The sequence below is a fragment of the Aptenodytes patagonicus genome, chromosome 17, assembly GCF_965638725.1.
Source record: "Aptenodytes patagonicus chromosome 17, bAptPat1.pri.cur, whole genome shotgun sequence".
NCBI lineage: Eukaryota > Metazoa > Chordata > Aves > Sphenisciformes > Spheniscidae > Aptenodytes > Aptenodytes patagonicus.
Genome location: NC_134965.1, coordinates 6611583 through 6626026, shown reverse-complemented (window position 1 = coordinate 6626026; position 14444 = coordinate 6611583). Strand labels below are relative to the sequence as shown.

The window sequence follows — 14444 nt, the reverse complement described above, 5'->3', positions numbered from 1 at the left end:
AAGGCCCCCCCCCCCCCCCCCGCAGCACCGCCGCTGACGAGCGGCTCAGACGCGAACCAAACAGGCGACCCAGCTCCGGGGCTGAGCCCAGGGCCGCGCAGGGAAGAGTTAAGGCTGCGGTGCCGCGGAGGAAGTCGCCCAACCTCCGCGCTGCCGCGCGGCTCTTCCGTTCCCCACCGCGGCAGCCGGCAGCTCCTCTCCCCCGGCCCCCCGCCGCCTCCCCCGGGCTCCCCCCCGCCACCCACAGCCGGAGAGAACCTCACTTCAAGCCGCGGCCCGCCATGCCCGCCCGCCGGCCGCGGCTGCCAAGTCGCGTCGCGCTTTATTTTTGGCTCGGCGGCGGCGGCGGGCAGCCCTGAGCGAGCGGCAGCTCCTCAGCGCCCAGGCCCCCGTCCCAGCCCGGCCTCTGCCCTTCGCCCGCCCGAGGCCCGGGGACGGGGGCGGACTGGCGGCGGCGGACCCAGGCTGCCTGCAGCGAGGTGAGGCCGGCGGCAAGCCGCTCTGCCGGGAACCCGGTTTTGGAAGCAACCGGCTTCAGGAGACGGTGCTTTAAGGGCGGGGAGGGTTTCGGAGCCGGTGGGGGTTTTAGCTACCGCAAAAAGCTTGTTTTCCGTATTATTTTAAGCATTATTTTTTCCTTAGTTGCTAAGCGCGCCGGGGCTGGTTTCCCGGGAGCTGCAGCGTCTCCTTGCTCGCTTGCCCTCCCCGAAGCGGGAGGTTGCGGTGCAGAAACACCCTCCCGGGGGGTGGGCTTCGCCGGGGGGCCGGGGGTGCTGCCGCGGGGCCGGGACGAGGCGGGAGGTTGGCGGGGGGGGGGGGTCACTCCCGTGCTGGCCTAAAAGCTGACTTTAGCTTGGGCCTTCCAGATTTATCTCAATAAATATTTGCATGTTATTGAATATTTACCAAGGCAAACATTTAAAGCCCCGTTCCACAGTAGCGGGCCGGCCACGCGCCGGGCGGCAATGTCCAGCGCCGCCGCCGTTAGCAGTCCTGCATCTCTGCCTCAAGCCAGAACCCCCCCCCCCCGACCCCCTTTTTACCCCCCCCTTGCACTCCCGTGGAGCTCGTACAGCTCTGATAATAAAACCGGGTTACGCTGTTAGTGCTCTGTACCGGCTGCTTATATAAGATCAGGACGTTTTAAACAAACTCCTGGGCTCTTTCCTCCCAGAAGGCGGCACGCAGACCCCGAGCTTCTCCTGGCAGCGCTCCGCAGATGCTCCGCAGCCTCCAGCCCTTCCCTACAACACCACCCCCCAGGACTTTGATTTTCAGCTTGGAAAAAAAAAACCAAAAACCAACCAAACCCAAAGTTGTTGGTTCTCCCCCACCTTGGAGATTTTCTTTTCCCTACTCCCTTATCCTGCCTCTCATTTGTAATTTCAGCCCTGACTTGGTTTGGCGTTGCTCACAATATTTCCAACAGCTAAAATTTTACAAATTAAATCAAGCTCATGGCTGTTTAGAAATGCTCCAGCCCTCGTTAGACATCCCTCCCAGCGGCAGCAGACACGTAAAACACAGCATTGGTCCTTATAACCAGGTCAGGACAGATACGCTTTGATAATGAGATTTAAATGTACTTAGAGTTGCAAACTTGCCTGGGAGCATCCTGGCAGAATTATTGCCACCTCGGAGAGAAGGGCAAAGGAAAACCCACAGTATCGGGGCTCTCCTGCCCACCTACTCTGTCACCCCAAAGTGACAATTTTGCTGCCCAAGCTTGTAAGAGCTGCTTTCCACACTAGCTGCTTGGTCTCTGTACGTTTGCGGAGCAGCTGGACCCAGACAATCATGATTTCAGCAATTCAGGATGCAGGAACAAGCTGAGGACATCCAGTTCCCAGGGCTTAAAGGGAAATGCCGGTGAAAATTAGGGGTCAGGACTACTGGTTATTTCCCCCACCCCCATCAAAATACTGTCACACCACTTCTCCTTCAGCAATGGCAGCACATACCAAAAAAAAAAAAAACCAACAAAAAACAAACTCCCAAAAAAAGGGAAAAGAAAATGGGACAAAAGCCTTTCAGGAGTTTTGGAGGCTGCTGGCAGCTGCACGCGTGTGGCCGAGGAAGCTCACTCAGCTGCTGTCCTCAGGCTGGCTTGGCCCTGGCTGACCCCACAGAGCTGGCTGTACCCGGGCACCCAGTCCCCTGCCTGCACCCTGACCCACCGAGCCCCCCATGCCGCTTCACCAACCCTCGCCACGCATTTTCCCTCCTTAGTCCTTTTCCCCTCACTTTAAACACTCTTTTTTCCTCTTTGTTCTCAGCCAAACCATTCCAGACAACTTTGTCGTCTTAAAAATAAACAGGAAAAAAAAGAAGGAAAAAAAAAAAAGGCAAGGCAGATTTCAGCACTTCGCAGGGGTCTTTGGGTGGTGTTGGCATGGGGTGACATTTCTGGAGGCTGCTGCTGCTGGGGACCTTTGGATCTGCTGTGCCAGCATTGCCTTGCTGCTGTGTGCCTTTGCGAGCTTAAGGTGCAGCTCAGCCCCTGCCTCCCCCACCAGCGCTCTCCCCATGGGAGTCTCAAAAAAATTAATTGCTTTCCCAGGTGGGAGGAACCAGGAGAGGTGTGGCATAGCCCTTGGCACATGGTAGGAGATGGAGGATGATGCTCTGTGAGCTGGGTGCGGGTGCTCTGCAGAAAGGGATGAGGTTTTGAGGTGCTGCAGCGCTTCCCAAAGCCTTGGCCCCAGCAGGCTACGGGGGATCCAGTGGGATTTCTCCTGTTCTCAACGGGATCTCCACGGGGTCCTGAGGGCAAAGCTTTGCTTTTCCAACCAGCAAAATATCCGCTTTGGTCTGTGGTCCAGGATCATCCTCCTCTTTGTCCTCAATGTTTTCTCCTCTGGAAGGGATCAAGGGTCCCTGCCCCGGGTGCAGCGAGCGCCCATCCTTGCTCTTTTCTCCTTGCAGCCCCTTTCCGGCAGCAGACAAGTCCAGAGTGCCACCAGACAGGACCCAGAGATGACCAAGGAAGAAGACCTACCGGACTGGAATTCATCCAAGGAGTTTTATGAAAAATATGAGCCGAAGGAGGTTTTGGGCAGGTAAAGCTTGTTTTTGGGAAACTGTGGTTTCATGTACTCCAGTACCCGATAGGAACAGTGTCCCCGGGAATCTGACATGAACAGGGCCCATAGCAGCGTGGGGTTAAAAATAGCATGAAGCAGCACTTTCCATCAGCTCAAAATCTGTCCCACCAAGACAGGGTAACAGAGCGAGACCCACTCGTGCATGAAAATACCAACCAGGCCAGGTGCCGATGGCACGGCCGCAAAGTCGGGCTGGACAGGGAGAAATGGAAACGGAATGAAAATCTTGTCTGTGTTGTCCCTGGCAGGGGAGTGAGCAGCATTGTCCGTCGGTGCATTCACAAAACCACCCAGCAGGAGTATGCCGTGAAGATTATCGACATCACGGCAGGTAACATATCACCCAAGGAGGTGCAGGAACTGCGAGAAGCCACCACTAAAGAGATCGACATTCTCCGGAAAGTCTCAGGCCACCCCAACGTCAGTAAGTCAGGCTCTGAGCATCAGGGCAAGGGGGTTTTCTGCCCCATTTATTCTTCAAGGTGTCCCCAGGAAGGGTTTTTGGGGTGAAATCCCTGGAGGGTCAGACCTCCGATGGTCCTAACGCAATGCAGGGCACCTACTTAGAGCATCGTTTGCTCTACCTCCGTGCGCACGCTAGCCATGCCTATGCTGCCAAGGTTGTCTCCTAACCAAAACACTAGTGAAGATCAACTCCTCATTAATTCAATTAGCAATTAGATCAGCAATTTTTAGTCCGTTAATGGACAGGAACACTGTGCTCACAGCCCCCATGTTTTTTTGCAGTCCAGCTGAAGGACAGCTATGAATCCAGCACCTTCTTCTTCTTAGTGTTTGACCTGTAAGTACCAGCTTGCCTGTCACCGCAGCACCATCTCCCCAAGCCCATTCCTGCTCTGCAGATGGCCAAGAGCCAACACTCGCCCCAGCTTTTTATAGCCCAAACAGGGCAAAGCAGGGGGACAACCAGCTCTTGCTTAAGGTAGAAACGAGCCTTGATTGCTGCGAGCCAGCTCATTGCAGCCTTGCCGTCGGCAGTGTTTCCCATCCGTCAGCGGCTCAGCGCTACTCAGGTTTCCCCGTAACCTTTGGTGGGAGCCATCACGCATCCCTGCGGGTTATTTATATGCCCAGCGGGACCAGGGCACATGTGACACCATGACTCCTGACACCGCTGACCTCCATCATGCTGCCCTGGAGGGGGATGGCACCAGGAGAGCCCCGTCCCTGTCCCATCCGAAACCCGCCCTCTCCAGGGACAGCCTTTCCTCCTCTTGCCTGATGTTTTGCAGCAGTATAGAGGCATTTTTACCCCTTTTTATTAACAAGTTGGCTTGTCATTTTGTGCAATGGGTGCCCTGGGGCTGTTAAGGGGCAGCGACCCCCGGGCGATCCTCCCCAAGGGCTTGGGGCCAGTTTGCCATTGCAACTCAGCCGCTGCCTGCCTCCATTTTCCCTCCCATGTGTAGGATGAAGAGAGGGGAGCTCTTCGACTACCTCACCGAGAAAGTCACCTTGAGCGAGAAGGAAACCAGGTAAGGCCAGATGCAGATGGCTGAAAGTCATGTTGCAAAAGCAGAGCGCGGGTTCGAAGGACGACCTTGCAGCCAGCACGGCTCCCATGGGCAAAACAGCACCCCAGGCTGTGCCCCTGCGCTCAGACACAGGGACTGAGCTGCACGGTCCTTGTCCCCATCCCCATCCCTGGGAGCACGGTGCCAGTGGGCGTTCGGGCTAGGAGAGTTGCTGTCACCCATCCCCAGGAAGATCATGCGTGCACTGCTGGAAGTGATCCAGTACCTCCACTCCATCAACATCGTCCACCGGGACCTGAAGCCAGAGAACATCCTCCTAGATGACAACATGAACATTAAGCTGACGGACTTCGGCTTCTCCTGCCAGCTGCATGAGAACGAGAAGCTCAAAGGTAGGAGGATGGTGAGGCGGGGACGATGCTGGGCTTGCCCATGGCCGCTCCGTTGCTGCAGTGTCCACAGGGAGTCAGTGGAGTCTCTCCAGCCCCACTGTCTCCTTGGGGCCAGTCTCACTGCCGCTGGTGCAAATTGCTGCCTGTTGGCTTGGGGTGCCCTCCTGCTCATGTGCGAGCCTGGCTCTGCCTGCGGCACAGCCTCCACACCTCACTCCTTGCCATGAAGAAGTTGCTGCCCATTAGGAAAACCATCCTATTCTTTCCACTTTTTTCCCCTCCAGCTGACCATCATTACCCCATCCATTTACTGCCCAACTTTAAGGTTTTTTCCCACTCCTACCCTATGAAGGGCCACATAACCAACAGTGGGCATCCCCCCGCACTGGCATCCCCATCGCTCTCTTCACTCACATTTTAGCCCTTATAATCCGCCAAGAAAAGTCACCAGTGAGATGCACACAAGTTGCAGCTACTCCCTGTGAGCACCATCACTGCAAAAATCCCACCTGGGATCCAGACCCCCTCATCAACTGCTCGGGGGTGGGTGGGGACAGCACAAACCCTCCTGGGTGGCTCAGGGGGATGCTCTACCCCATCTTTGCAGAGATCTGCGGCACACCTGGCTACCTGGCCCCCGAGATCCTGCAGTGCTCCATGGACGATGAGCACCAAGGCTATGGCAAAGAGGTCGATATGTGAGTGAGACATCTGCCTTTCTACCTCGCCCCTCAGGCTGCTCCCAAAACATGCATGGTTTGAGGCACAGCAAGAGTTGTGCAGATGGGAACCAATTTGAGTGTTTGGAAGGAATTAAATAATGCACCGAAAAATGCCCTCAGGGGCCGTGAGGGGCTGTCTGGTGACGAGGGGGCTCTGGCACAGAGCTGGGGGAGAAGCAGCCTGGGGATGAGCCTGTCTCCCTGCTTTGCCCCATCAGGGAAGGGGGAAAGCGACATTTTCTGCTCATAAAAATCAACTCAGGGGCTGGAATCCAAGACACAGGGCTTTATAAACACACTCCATGGTGAGACATGAGCCGGAGGCAGCCCTCAAGAGAGCAGCCAGCTCAGGAAAGCCCATCAGAGCTCAGTCTGAGCCCTGCAGGGACTTTGCCACCATTTCTGGTGGCTTTGGGCTCAGGTCTGCAGTGGTCAGAGCTATAAGCAACCACCTGAGACACACCAGGGCATTTCAGCCCCTTTTCAGTTTAAATACCTCCATTAAGCCCCATGCCAGGACACTTTGCACACCACAGTCTGAACTGAGACAGCCCCAAAGCACCCAGCCTTGCTGACACCCGTGTCCCACCACATCCCACCCTCCTGCATCCTCTCCCTCCCCTAAAAAAACCAAGAAAGGCAAACACCTCCAACTCACAGCTTCCTCCTGCAGCATCTAGGAGAGCAGCTCTACATCAACTCAACTCAAAATCCTCAAGCCCCTCCCCAGCAGCAGGACAGCCCCTGCTTCTTATTACCCATCAGGGCTAGCGAGCCTCAGCAGTGAGCTCAGCCTCCCTCGTCAGACACCACGCAGGGCAGTGTCCTCCTGGTTTTCCAGGGTGGCAAAGTGCAGCGTGCCCCGGTTGGGGGGAGGCACCAAGCCACCCTTAGGGCGTGGATCTGGCCAGGTGCCCTTGGGGTGCTGCCCGGGGCTGGAGGGTCCCACTGGGCTGCCTGCAGGTGGAGCACCGGGGTGATCATGTACACCTTGCTGGCCGGCTCGCCTCCCTTCTGGCACCGCAAGCAGATGCTGATGCTGCGGATGATAATGAACGGGGACTACCAGTTTGGCTCCCCAGAGTGGGATGACCGCTCGGACACCGTCAAGGACCTGGTAGGTGCTTGGGGATGGGAAAACCTTTGGGAGGTGGGTTTTGCAGACACCTGGGACACCCCAGGTCAATCCAGTGCCCTGGTGCAGATCTCCCGGTTCCTGGTGGTGGACCCGCGGCAGCGATACACAGCTGGCGAGGCGCTGGCCCACCCCTTCTTCCAGCAGTACGATGTGGAGGAGGTCCGGCACTTCAGCCCCTTCCGGAAATTCAGGGTGAGGTTGGGTATGGGGGTGTCTCAGCATGCCGACCCTGAGCCCGGGAGCTGCAGGAGATGAGTGGTGGGATGGGTTTTGCAGCTGAGCTGGGAGAAACTGGGAGTTCAAGAAGGCTGATGGACCTGGGCTTTGGCAGGATGCGGCAGCCTGGGTGGAGACCCTTCTCCAAGCACTGTTTTGCTTACTTTCTGGTACTTCCTAAGGGCTTTTTCACAGAAGAGGATTAAATAAGAAAAGGGAAAAGCCTGCCTTCCCCGCAAATCATTAAAAAGGAAAAAAAAAAATCACCTCTAAGGGGAAATCGATGAGTCTGACATCACATGGGTGCATCAAATGGTGCGAAAGTTGATAGAGGAATCCTTTCCCTTCCCTACAGCCAGCCATTAGGGCAGCTCAGAGGTACCCAAAGTGGCATTAGGTGACACATTTAGGACTGACCCATAGTTTTGATGTTAAGGGCACACTTGGAAAAAGCCTGTACTGCTCACACAGGACTAAATACCTGTGCCAGAAGCCGGGCTCCCTCCTGACTCCTCCACACAGATAGCAGCCATGTGGGATGTGTTGGGGCCGATCCGGTCCCGTTGTAGGACTGGCCACAAATTCCAGCCTGTTCCCCCCCTGTGCTGCAGGTGATCTGCCTGACCGTCCTGGCATCGGTCCGTATTTACTACCAGTACCGGCTGGTCAAGTCAGTCACCAGGGAGCTGGTGGTGCGGGACCCGTATGCACTGAAGCCCATCCGCAAGCTGATCGATGCCTGCGCCTTCAGGACCTACCGGCACTGGGTGAAGAAGGGGGAGGTGCAGAACAGAGCTGCCCTCTTCGAGAATACCTGCAAGGCCATTTTGCTGACCCTGGCAGCTGAGGAAGGGCTGTTCTGACTGCCGCTGCGTAAGCCGATGAGTTTGCTCAGACTTAAGGCGAGTAAAATATTTGAAAACCAACTGGTGATTTCTTTCGCATTTTCTTAAAGAGATACAGCTGGCCTCGGGTCAGGTGCCAATGCAAACCCAGCAGACAGCTGCGGTTTGCTCCCGGGCTATGCTTTAGGACGAGAGGAAATGGCCTCAAGTTGCGCCAGGGGAGGTTTAGATTGGACATGAGGAAAAACTTCTTTACTGAAAGAGTGGTGAAACATTGGAACAGGCTGCCTGGGTAAGTGGTTGAGTCCCCATCCCTGGAAGTATTTAAAAGACGTGTAGATGAGGCGCTTAGGGACACGGTTTAGTGGGCATGGTGGTGTTGGGTTGATGGTTGGACTCGATGATCTTAGAGGTCTTTTCCAACCTTAATGATTCTATGTCCCATTGTAAGGGATGGGTTTGGAGAAGCTGCCTCTAATAGAGCCATAACCAGCTGCTGCTCCTGATGTGCTCAGAGCAGCAGATCTGTTTGGGGAAGGCTCAGCTCAGCCCTGGAGCTGGACCCTTTTGGGGCAGTTGCAGGTGGAGGAGGGATGAGCAGTGCCCCCGGAGGAGTGTCCTTGCCCACCCATGTGCTCAGGGCTTTGGTGGCAGAGCTTGTGGAAACTTGTCACTTCTGGGAAGGCTCGGAGGCTGGTATGAAGCTGGACCGATATACAAGTCCCCCCTTCCAGGGACATGCCCCCATCGCTCCCCCCCAGCAGCTGCCCCTCACGGCAGCCCCATGCCGGTACTCACGGCGGGGCTGTGGGCGTTCGCTCCCTCTGGCTGGGGCTGGAGGTCAGAGCAGCTCTGGCCTGGTCCCACACACACGCACCCCTCTGCTTATTTAAAACAGACACTGAAAGGAGAGCTGTAATATCTACTACAGCAAGAGGACATTAAAGACAAAACGCCCTGCCTGCCATTCCCAGTCCCTGCTCATGCCCAGACATCCCAGTGCAGAAAGGAGTTTTAGCTGAAAGTATTTCATTTTAATTTTTAAAACTGTCCTGATGAAAGTGACTGCTGGGGGTTACTGTTCGTCTCCACAGGAGAAAATGCCTTCAGGTCTTCCTGAGCGACCTCTTTAGAGCTCGGGTTTGGTCCGGCTTTTCTTGGCCATGATGGGCGGGACGTCGGCAGCGCAGCGGAAGCTGAGGTTGTCGGAGGCTGAGTCCGGCGTGTTCCCCATTCTCACGGGGAAAAAGAGACCCAAAGTTAGGGATCATTCCTAGTTAACGTTTACATCCTTCAATGTGACCCTCTGTAACGGACTAGAAACACCTTCCACTTCCCTTGAATAACTTCAAGAAAAGCATTTAATTCTAAATACTTGATGGAAAATACATGTGATTTGAGAAGCAATTAGGAACGTATTTATAGCACCAAAATTTTTAGCAGTATTTGTAGTATGTTTTCCTAACTGTTTCTCAGAAAAATTGAGTAGGAACAAACAAATGTCTTTTACAATAAACCCCCCTTCCAAATAAAACCAAGCCAGAAGAAACCACTGCGAAACAGCGCCTGGGCATTGCCCAGACCTACCTGGTAGTAACACGAGCTTTATGATTTGCAGACCCATCTGCAGTGTCAATCCACGAGGCACCTCTCAGGACCTGCATGTTCTGAGCGCGCTGCCTCGATGAGAGCCCCGGAATCAGGTACTCCGACGCGGTCCACTCCCAGGTGTTTCCCAGCAGGTCGTAGAGCCCTGAGACACGGACGGTTTTGCATCAGGATTATGAGAGCACATTTACAAGGGCTGCAAAAGCACTTTGATGTATGGGAGGGGGGAACAACATTCAGAGCATCACTGCAAGAGCATGGTTTAATGGTGAGACTAGGAACGAGAAGCTCTTTACTGTATTGCAAACTGGCCCCCGTTTACAACTCAACCTTCACCAAATCTCTCATTTAAATGTGTCTCATTGTTTCCCACCTGCGTGAGGGCATGGCATCCGCTGCCCTCAAAACAACACGCTTGGGATTTGCAGGTAAATCACATGGAAGTGCAAAATAACTGACTGCTAATTAAAAGCAGGGGACGGTTTGGCGCATTGAAGTGCACTAGGTGCACGTCCGCCAACTTCAGTAACAACCATCAGTGCTTTTGCTGGGCTCGGTTATTCTGTCAAGATGCTGACGTGATCCTATGTCATATCTGAAACCTTGCTACAATGACGGGATTTTGTAATTAGCGTTGAATGGATATTAGGAAGCAGATGCCATCCCCGAAGCCAGGATGGGGATGTCTGCTCTGTACCATAGTTGTTCTGAGGAGGGAATGCTGCCACCGGCGAGACGCCGTGATAACCGTCTTCAGCTGTGTCACCCCTCGGGAAATCGCCCTGTGGGAAGAAAGATCACTCCGAGCAAAGACCCACCACGGAGACGACACAAAGTCCTGCTCTTCACAGGACTGTGTTACACTTAAATAATGGAAATAAGTCTCCATTGCAAATTAACTCTACGCAGCATTTCTGGCCGAGCGAGGAGATCAACCATCTAAAGTTCTCCCAAGACAACCTCCTTTTCAAACAAATTTACGTATGATTTTTTGGTTATGTATGAATTTCTGGAAGCACTGAAATCCTGGTTTCCCAGGGAAGCTGGGCTGAGACTGCTCCCTCTAAGGGTATTTCGGATAACCCACCAGGAGCTGAATTTCAGTACTCTGCAGGAAAGTTTGCATTGCTTCCCGGGACCACGCAGCCTGCTCAGGCAGCCACGCACACTCTGTGGTCGAGTTAGACACCACCCTCCTCAGAAGAGCTCAGCACAGACAGGATGATTTTTAGGATCTTACCTGCCACAGATTTGTACGGTTTGGCTGAAACTTGTTTCCCCAGGGATACACCCTTTCTGCCAAAGAGGAAGAGACACCCATTACCCCTGTGTCACTCCAGCCTCTGCATTTGCCTATTTTTAAACCAGGCTTTTATGACCATCCTTTTCTGCTCAGCTCAGGACACTGAGAGGGGTTATATGAACGGAGCTAGTTGGTCTAATCCCTAGAGACACTGCCAAGGAGGCGAGGAGAGATGGGAATCAGCAACAGCTTCCCATTTACAAACCATCGCTCACGCCAGGGAGTCCCGTGGTCCCCTCAGCGATCCCAGGAGCTGCTTTATGCCACCACCAATGTGTGGGGGCAGGTGGGTCACTCCTTGCCCCAAAACCCAAGAAATGGTATTTTTAGCTGGCAGAAGTGCTTTGTTTAGGAAGATACATTAAGACCATAGATAAGCCACTTCTTCTTCCTATATTATTATTATTTATTAGTATTATTATTAATTCGACTCCCAGGCCAAAAGAGGTGGTTCAGCCCCCCAGATTAACCTCTGAAAACGTCCCTGGATGGAGGTTTAGATCTGGTAGAACTAACATTACTCGGTGCCTCCGTTTGGAAAAAGGTCAGAGCTTGTCGTACGTACGCTCCAGTCCTCCCCTGGCAGCAAATTCCCACTCCTCCTCCGCCGGGAGCCTCTTCCCTTTCCAGGCGCAGAATGCCTGCGCATCGTTCCAGCTCACGTGCAGCACTGGATAATCCAGCCTGTCCTTTATGCTGGAGCCAGGACCTGAGGGCTGGGAAGAATTGCATTGAACAGATTTTAATTGATTTTATAAATTTTTCAATTAAAAAGGGAATAAAAGGACAGAACAGACCAAGGCAGGGAACGTGCAGCAACCGGAGATGCTATTTTCCCCCCCCCCCCATTTTTGGTCGATAAGGTTCAGCACACACTAACACATGCACGCTCCCAGCATGGAGAGGACTCACCGCACTGGGTTTTTACTCACCTGTCGCCAAAAAGCCTTCTCGATGGGCAGCCACCAAGGGGCAGACTGGGAAAAGAAACAACACCAGATTAAAGCTGAACTGGCAACACCCCCCCGACACCATCCTACAGCAGCATGTGTAAACAAGAGGGTTTGTTAGTCTGGAAATGGTTAAATGCTGTAGTTTGAGCTGGGTTATCACGGGCATTTTGATAGTGCTTTCCAACAGAGTAGAGGCCTCTGCTTTTACAAGTGAAAATAGATGAAGAAGCCCATGCTGTTTAGTTTTTTCTATTTCAAGGTTTGATTAATAAAGTACTTTGAAATGCGCTTTGCTCTCTCCCAGCTCACTGGAGCATCTCATGAGTCCAGTCTGACAGTGTTTGGAGAGGATGTAAACAGAGGAATGCCATAAATCGACCCAGGCTCAACCCTGCTGTTAATTTCAAAAGCAAAACCACCCAAGACTAAAGAAAAACCACTGAGAATGGCCAGACTCTGCACTGAGACATAGCTGCTACTCAGTGGAAAAGCAATACCAGCAAGGGTCTCCCCTCCTGGGTTTTTTTTACTTAAAACAGAGAGGTCAGACAGGGATGTGATCAGAAGTACCATCTCCATCATCATCACTGAAACTCATCCCCATGGGATTTAGATTTACCTCCAGTTTTTGGGTGACTTTTTTTTTCAGCTCTTCGGATAAGAAATCCTCAAAGACAAAGCTCCAGCCAAATGCTTCTGCTTCTGTTTTGTATTTCTTTTCTCTAACAAACTCCCTGGCATAAATACAACACGCTCAGGCATCTGGGTAAGAGTTCTTCAAGAGTCGCACCACCAAATACAGCGATCTGCACACGCAACAAGTTCAGAGCAAGGCAAAACGTACACGACCTACAGACACCCCATCTGCGGAGAGTCCCGGCTCCTCCCCGGCACAGGTCCAGCTGGTCTGATACAGATTTAACAGATAAAACAGTCCAATTTGCATCTGTTTGCAGATCTGATAGTTTTTATGTTACCTATACAGGTAAACTCATCCTGCACCCTGGTCTTCCACAAAACGTAATTTTGCACGGATCAAAAATCCCTTCAAGTCACTAAAACCTACGGCTGCTGTTAGTTACATGTCCCCAAAATGCAAAAAAATGTCACATACTGCTGAATAATCTCACCCTGCTTCTGTCCCATTTGTTTCCCCATTGCCCAAGTTGCAGTAATTGCCATTACTGTGTGTGGCTGGGCACTTAGCGGTGGGTGGAAGTACTGGCTCTTTTTAACCGGCAAGGGCTCAGCCAGGCAAAGAAAGGCATTTCCCCCAGTGCGTTTATTAGTGCTCTGTACAAGGGTTTCTGTAAAATACATGGAGGAGTGGTCCTGTATTTACAAATGGAAACTGAACCTATAGGAACCTGAAATCTGAAACAGTACAGCCCTATTAGCAAGAAAAAGACAGACAGATAAAAAAGCATGTTTGCAAGGAGAGAAAAGGAGAGAAAAGGAGAGAAAAGGAGAGAAAAGGAGAGAAAAGGAGAGAAAAGGAGAGAAAAGGAGAGAAAAGGAGAGAAAAGGAGAGAAAAGGAGAGAAAAGGAGAGAAAAGGAGAGAAAAGGAAGCATGTTTGCAAGCTACACTGGTAAGATGCTTCAGGCCGCACCCATAGAGGTGATCTATTACTGAAAGACACATTTTTTTGTTCTAATGAAACTGCTGGGAGCATCCAAGCATTGGCTTTCAGACCCAACCAGCCCCAAAAGACCCAGCACCATCACCTGCACCGTCCCTGAGCTGCTGAGACCCCACGAGCCAAACAGACCCCAAACTTCACTCTTACCTGAAATCCCTGTTTGTGATGGGATATTTGTCGATAGCAAATGGCTTCACTGTCACCTCCCTGACGGGCCCCTCTTCACTCCTCTTCTCCAGGGAACTGGATCCCATCTGAAACTTGCCCCCAGGCAGCTGCACCATGCTTTCATCCTTTCCAAATGCTAAAAGTGAAGAAATTCGGTACAAGAACTTTCATTTTTAAACATGACCGCACAGGACAGCACGCGTTATTTGCCAGAAAGTCACTTCATGCACTGGAGGTAGGGTGCAATATAGTAAGTGACTGTGATTAGCATTTATATAGGTCTGCATTTTTTTGGTAACAAGCTTAAAGTATTTTAAAGTTACATTTTCAGTGTCCCTCTTGGGAAAGGAACCACTCCAGTCAGGTGAAATCAGCAAAGCGGCTCCTTTAAATTAATGGTTTGCTGCAATTAGAAGAAAGGGAACCTATGCGGGGAGAAGCAAAGCGATTTTCACGGCTTCCCTGCGACAAGCCGAGGCAGAAGGACCGGCGAAAGCAGCACCAGCTCACGCACTCACCCCGCGGAGCGCGGCCGCTGCCCAGCACCCAGCAGCACAGCAGGAGAGCCAGCCCCAGGCCCCCGGGAGCCATGCCGGGCAGCGGCAGGAGCTCCGGGGAGAGAAAAGCGAATCACCGGCGGAACCGCAGGGCTTTGACCCAGAAGAGCTGCGGGCTCGGGGAAGTGTTTCCGGGCCCTTCGCTCCCCCCCTCCCCGGGAGGGCGGCCAAGCCCTTCCCCACGCCGGGCACGCCTCCACGCGTGGGCGGCCCGGCCACGCACCGCCACCCGCAGGATCACGCGTGTGTATTTCAGGATTACTTGGTTTGTTTTTTTTTTAAGAAAAGGGATACTTTCATA

At 53.0% G+C, this 14444-nt stretch overlaps 2 protein-coding genes across 4 annotated transcripts; one reads left to right on the top strand and one right to left on the bottom strand.

Moving 5' to 3' along the window:
* The first annotated feature begins 252 nt into the window (after positions 1-252).
* Positions 253-7994, top strand: PHKG1 (phosphorylase kinase catalytic subunit gamma 1). 2 transcript variants are annotated; one of them, XM_076354941.1, is made up of 11 exons: positions 253-479; positions 2277-2345; positions 2926-3059; positions 3353-3528; positions 3852-3906; positions 4535-4600; positions 4829-4992; positions 5600-5690; positions 6678-6831; positions 6919-7044; positions 7680-7994. In XM_076354941.1, exons 3-11 carry the CDS (start codon positions 2977-2979, stop codon positions 7929-7931), a joined length of 1167 nt encoding a protein of 388 aa, XP_076211056.1. In that variant the 5' UTR covers positions 253-479; positions 2277-2345; positions 2926-2976; the 3' UTR covers positions 7932-7994. The 2 variants fall into 2 exon arrangements, with proteins under 2 accessions (XP_076211056.1, XP_076211057.1); XM_076354942.1 differs by lacking the exon at positions 2277-2345.
* Positions 7995-8925: 931 nt separating this feature from the next.
* SUMF2 (sulfatase modifying factor 2) lies at positions 8926-14223 on the bottom strand. 2 transcript variants are annotated; one of them, XM_076354944.1, is made up of 10 exons: positions 14105-14157; positions 13910-13989; positions 13566-13722; positions 12397-12511; positions 11757-11801; positions 11390-11540; positions 10762-10817; positions 10219-10303; positions 9501-9666; positions 8926-9148 (listed from the first exon to the last, which is right to left on the bottom strand). In XM_076354944.1, the coding sequence occupies exons 3-10, from the start codon at positions 13700-13702 to the stop codon at positions 9043-9045; spliced, it is 861 nt and encodes a 286-aa protein (XP_076211059.1). In that variant the 5' UTR covers positions 13703-13722; positions 13910-13989; positions 14105-14157; the 3' UTR covers positions 8926-9042. The 2 variants fall into 2 exon arrangements, with proteins under 2 accessions (XP_076211059.1, XP_076211058.1); XM_076354943.1 differs by lacking the exon at positions 13910-13989 and having other exon boundaries at positions 14105-14223.
* Positions 14224-14444: the final 221 nt, after the last annotated feature.